This window comes from Rana temporaria, chromosome 2 (genome assembly GCF_905171775.1).
Source record: "Rana temporaria chromosome 2, aRanTem1.1, whole genome shotgun sequence".
Taxonomy (NCBI): Eukaryota; Metazoa; Chordata; class Amphibia; order Anura; family Ranidae; genus Rana; species Rana temporaria.
This window is the reverse complement of record NC_053490.1, coordinates 512,241,213-512,246,373: the sequence shown is the minus strand read 5'-3', so window position 1 is coordinate 512,246,373 and position 5,161 is coordinate 512,241,213. Positions and strand designations below refer to the sequence as shown.

The following is a 5,161-nucleotide window of genomic DNA, read 5'->3' as shown; positions in this document are numbered from 1 at the left end:
CACCCACTTCCGGGAATACGGGACTGTGGCAGACACTCCTCTACCCGCAGCCCCAGCTGTCTTCTGGGAAATGCACTGTTCCCAGGAGAGAGTGAGGACCAGTGACGGCGCGGCGTGCTACTCACGCATGCGCTTCACTTCCCACGCACTTCACTTTGCCATGCAACGCTTCACTTCCCGATTCCCTAATCGAGGATGGCGGCAGGTGCAGCCGAGGGACGAGCGATTGCTCAGCCTCGGCCGACGACATCGCGCGCGCGCTGGACAGGTAAGTGTCTATTTTTTAAAAGTCAGCAGCTGCAGTATTTGTAGCTGCTGGCTTTAAAAAAAAAAATGGCGGAACCTCCGCTTTTATTTGCATGGTTGTTTTGCATTGCGAGATTCAACCAACAGGGGGCAGAGGTAAAAACGGTTAACGGCTCTCAGTCCTGTAAAAGCGGAACTAAACTCTCTTGATCAACACTATTTTTCATCCTTATTATGCTGACAGCATTTGCAAATGGATAGGAAGAAATGTTATATATTACTTGTCTTAATTCGTTTTTTGTTTCTTTAGTTGCTTCCTGGCCTAGGCCAAAATGTCATACATCCCAAAAGTCTTCATGGGAATTTTATTTTTATTTTTTTCATCTGGGGGGTCCTTCTCAGCTAAGCACACCCTCCTGCCTGCATACCTGAGCCAAGGGCAGATACATTCCAGGAAGTAAATGCTACATTTGCCCTTACTCAAGATGGCCACAGCTAATAATGCTAGGAGGTGTTTTTCAAAGTTATTTATTAACAAAATAAAGCATGGACACATGAGTGAACGGATGAGTTTCGTTGAAATGTAAAAATGAATTAAATAGCGTTTTCAGGTCAGGTTTTTTGCAGTATACCAGGGATGTGCAGTCAGGCGAGACAGTGCCTCACCTGCCATGAACATAAAAATAAATAAAAAAAATTCTAGCTGCGAGGGTTGTAGCTCGGCAACCTTTGGTATATAGCCCAAGTCCTACCTCTCATCTCCGCTGAGGGAACAAACGGGCTCAGGTGAGTAAAACAGGGGGGGGGGGGTGCTGGTCACCGTCAGAAGTTTTTTCACCTTAGGTGAAAAAACACAAGTGTTTACAATCCCTCAAAATACAAGCTGACACACTTATTTGAGCCAGACTGAGAGGATGAGCTCACAGTGCCTCTCCTCACTTCTTGTCAGAGGCACTGAGTTCAATGGACAGCTTGGAGTCTTGGACCAATGGTAAAGTGCCATTGGTCCCAGCTGTCCAATAAAAATGCTGCAGTGGAGGCACGCCTCTCACTGCAGTGTCATAGAAGGGGGCGTGTCTAAAAGACAAATACTCCCTTCCAGTCCAGCCCTCTTAACTACAAAGAAATACATAGATTTATGTGTATAAGATTTACCCACAATCCCATGTTATTCTCACACAGTTAAGAGGGAGAAACTGATTCTGTTGAAAAAGTACAAGCTAAATCATATATTATTATGCTATATGTTGTAACATAATAATTTATTTTTTATCTATTTACTGTGAAATTACTGGTTGGAAGTTAGTACTTCAAAACTTCAGTAATTTGTCCGTTAAGCCCCCTGCTTGAGTACAGGTTTTAAAAATATAATAAAATTACCTTAAAAACAATATATAATAATTACTTGTATATTACTTATGGTAATTAACCACTAGCCCACCCAGGCCAATTCTGACACTTCTCTCCTACTAGAAAATTACTCAGAACCCTCAAATAAATAAATAAAAAAATAATATTATTTATATATATATATATATATTTATCCTAGGGAATAAAATGACAGTCGTTGCAACTTTTTATGTCACACGGTATTTGCGCAGCAATTTTTTAAACACTATTTTGGGGGAAAAAACGGTTTCAGGAATAAAAAAATAAAAAAAACCCTAAAAGTTAGCCCGATTTTTTTTTTTTTGTATCATGTGAAAGATGTTACGCCGAGTAAATAGATAACCAACATGTCGCACTTTAAAATTGCAAACACTCGTGGAATGGCGCCAAACTTCAGTACAGAAAACAAATCTCATAGTGATGAGCGAGTATGAACAGCATGTAATACAACATTTATTGATACTTTTTAATGATGTGGGTTTAATGCAAAAATTCTTAAATGGCATTCAATGTACAAAAGAAAGTGGAACTCATCTGTATCTGAGCACCACAAACTGAAAACGCTATTTAATTCATTTTTACATTTCAAAGAAACTCGTCCGTCCACTCATGTGGGATAATATAAATTAAACAGTGTGTGCTTGGTATTACTTTAAATGGAAATTGCCTATTTGTTGGCGTTTACGCAAGATTACTCTCATCTTTCTTATGTTTGTTTTTTGCAGAGGTGAATGGCATTCAGGTCTCGGAGATTGCCGGTCCCTTCAGCACCGCGGACATATCCAGTAACTGCATTTCCAGCTACCCGTTCCGAGAGCCCGTCATGTGGATTATATCGTATGCACTCATGACTTTTTGCGGCATTATTCTGCTGGTGCTGGTGGTCTTGCTGCTTATTCCCCAAAGACGGCACAATGGCCCAGAGGTTGTCAATGACGAGTCTTCTCTAGTACGCCATCGTTGGAAATAACCAAGAGGACTCTGTACACCAAAAAGGAGCCTTTGGCCAGCGGACTTGGTGTTCTCTCACCCAGTTACTTTTTTTCTTTTGCTGCTGGGAATGTCGCAATCACAACCAAAGCTGTCCACATCAAGTGGCATTTGTAACTTATTACCTTTCACGTTCCGTGCAAATTTCAAAGTACGCCACCAGGGCGATGTCTTACTACTGTACTGATCATTTTCTAACTGGATGCACTGTGGACTTTGATGTTTGAAAAAAATAATAATAATTTTTTTGATATTTTTTGGAAGCCATAGCCATGACCACTCAAGCCATAATTGTGATATCCTTGCTACTCTTAAATTGAACCTCTACTTAGGAGGCATCGTAAACTTTACACGGATCATGAACAGTTGGAATCTTAAGGCACCTACGCACATTTCTGACATTCCTGCAACCCCTTCTACCTTCGGTCATAGGATAAGCCAGAATGTCCCAACCACAATGACACTGAGCAGCCTATAGCCAAGACCAGGTGTTGGCACATATGGGGCAGGAGGCAAGCCTTGCATAAAGTAGAAGTCTAACCACAACATATATTTTATTTTTTTGGACCCCCTGCAAGACTTATATTTTTGTCTTTGTCTTCTTTTGAGTAGACTTGCCCTCACCTAGGTTTCTAAGTATAAAGCATGGGTTGGGTTCAAGTCAAAAGCCTTCGCCTAGCCCTCAGGAATTCTGGACAAATTTTTCTTAATACGTTGATTTCCTATAATCGTCTGCTCCATCCAGTGGCCATAATGTACATATTTTCCTGAAATAACTCAATCAGGTAAGTACCACGTTATGGCCAATAAATGGCGCTGTCAATCATAAGAAATTAATATATTAAGCAAGATATGGCCAAAATGTGTGAGGACTGGGTAAATGCTTGTGACATTTGTCCAATTAAATGCTTTACCGATGGACCCCTTAGTGTGTTACTGGTGGGGTGGAACCATTACGCAAAAGACGGCACTGTAGCTACCATTTAGTACAGGGGTCTCCAGACTTTTTAAGCAAAGGGCCAGTTTACTGTCCTTCAGGCTTTAGGGGGCCTGATTCTGGCCAGTGGAAGTTGAAAACGCCTCGGCATCAATGCCCGATCACTGGTTTTAATGGTAGGAATAGTGCTCCATTGATGATCACAGTGATGAGAATGATGCCCATAGAGGAAATGGTACGCCATTTTTGGTGTCAGTTGATGGAGGGCAAGCAAAGGGCCACATTTGGCTCCAATTTGGAGACCACTGATTTAGTAGAATGTGAAATGGTTAGAACTTGTGGGTTGACTTTGTGTCTTAATTACTATTTCTATGTAAAACGTGATGTTCAATCTCCTCAATGGCCAATATTCCCGAACGAGGTCCTATTGCTTCTGTTTCCATATGTTTCTGGTAGACTTCTACCTCATTAATGCCAACTTATGGTAAATCTGTGTTTTCATAGGATATTTGGTAGGACTTTGAACAGTGGTTAGAAGGGGTTTCCAGAATTGTTCCAACGGTTCTTGGATACCTTTACAACGCTGTTTGTTCAGTTAGTTACTCCTTTTCACCTTAGTGTCACCTCAGGTGTACGTCAAAGTTTTGTAGATTATTGATCTCTTTGCAGTTACTTTTTTGGATTCCAGTTGATGTATTTTCTTCTCATTCCAGAAGTTGTTCTTTTTAAAACCATTGACACTGACACAGAAGGACTGTAGAAGGCTTTAAGGACCTCAGCTCATTAGCCCACAATGCAGAACAAGGGCTATTGGAAGCCTAAACATTATTTGAAATTTATTGTGCCAAGACTGGTTGTTGAAGGTGATGCCATAGATGCTTACAGAGCTAAATCGGGATCTATGGCAGCCCCTATTCTAGCCCTGGTAAAGTAAGGCAGGATTTCTTAAGCCTGGTTCCTCCAGAGGTTGTAAGTGGTTTCTGAGCCTCAGGTTCCCACTGACACCATTATTATTTTTAGGTAACTCTTCCCAATGACCACAAGTATAAGGAGCATTCTTCCCACTGACCATCACACTAATGTACCGTGAGTCGTAGATATATTAATTTTTACCAGGGTTTCCCTAAACTGAACATGATTTCAATGGTTCCTCTGTGTTAAAAAGATTGAAAGGGGCTGAATTGGGTTGGTCAGGGTTCAGACCTCACACAGCCTCCCATGGAATATTAAGGAGTTGAGGGCTGTAAATCGTTGAAAAGGGCTACCTGTGTATAGGTGGCGGGGGTGTGACTCTTTCCATAAGAACCTCATTTCAAGTTGTTTTGCATACTCTGAATAGTTCCTTTCCAGATAGGAATTATCCGAAACCTGGTGGAAGACCTTCCTTGACAAACCCATGGTTCAGTTTTCAGAACCCCTATTTGTTTTGTGGGTAAGAGTAATTAAAAGTCATTGAGACGGCAACTCGCAACACTTTAAGCAAAAGAGAGGGACTTGGTGAAAGTGGTCTCGTGAAAACTCCCATCAAGGGACAACTTGCATCCCTGCAACGTTTTGTAGGACTTTTCCCCAGTTTGGAAGATCAGTTAATTGTTTTAA

General features: G+C 41.3%; 1 protein-coding gene across 1 annotated transcript in view; it reads left to right on the top strand.

Annotated features, from left to right (window-relative positions):
* BACE2 (beta-secretase 2) overlaps positions 1-4,306 on the top strand; it is a 74,450-nt gene extending 70,144 nt beyond the window's left edge. Inside the window, exon 9 of the mRNA XM_040338980.1 lies at positions 2,361-4,306. Within this exon, the coding sequence (XP_040194914.1) occupies positions 2,361-2,605 (245 nt within the window). The 3' untranslated portion in view covers positions 2,606-4,306. The remainder of the gene's footprint in view (positions 1-2,360) is intronic.
* Positions 4,307-5,161: the final 855 nt, after the last annotated feature.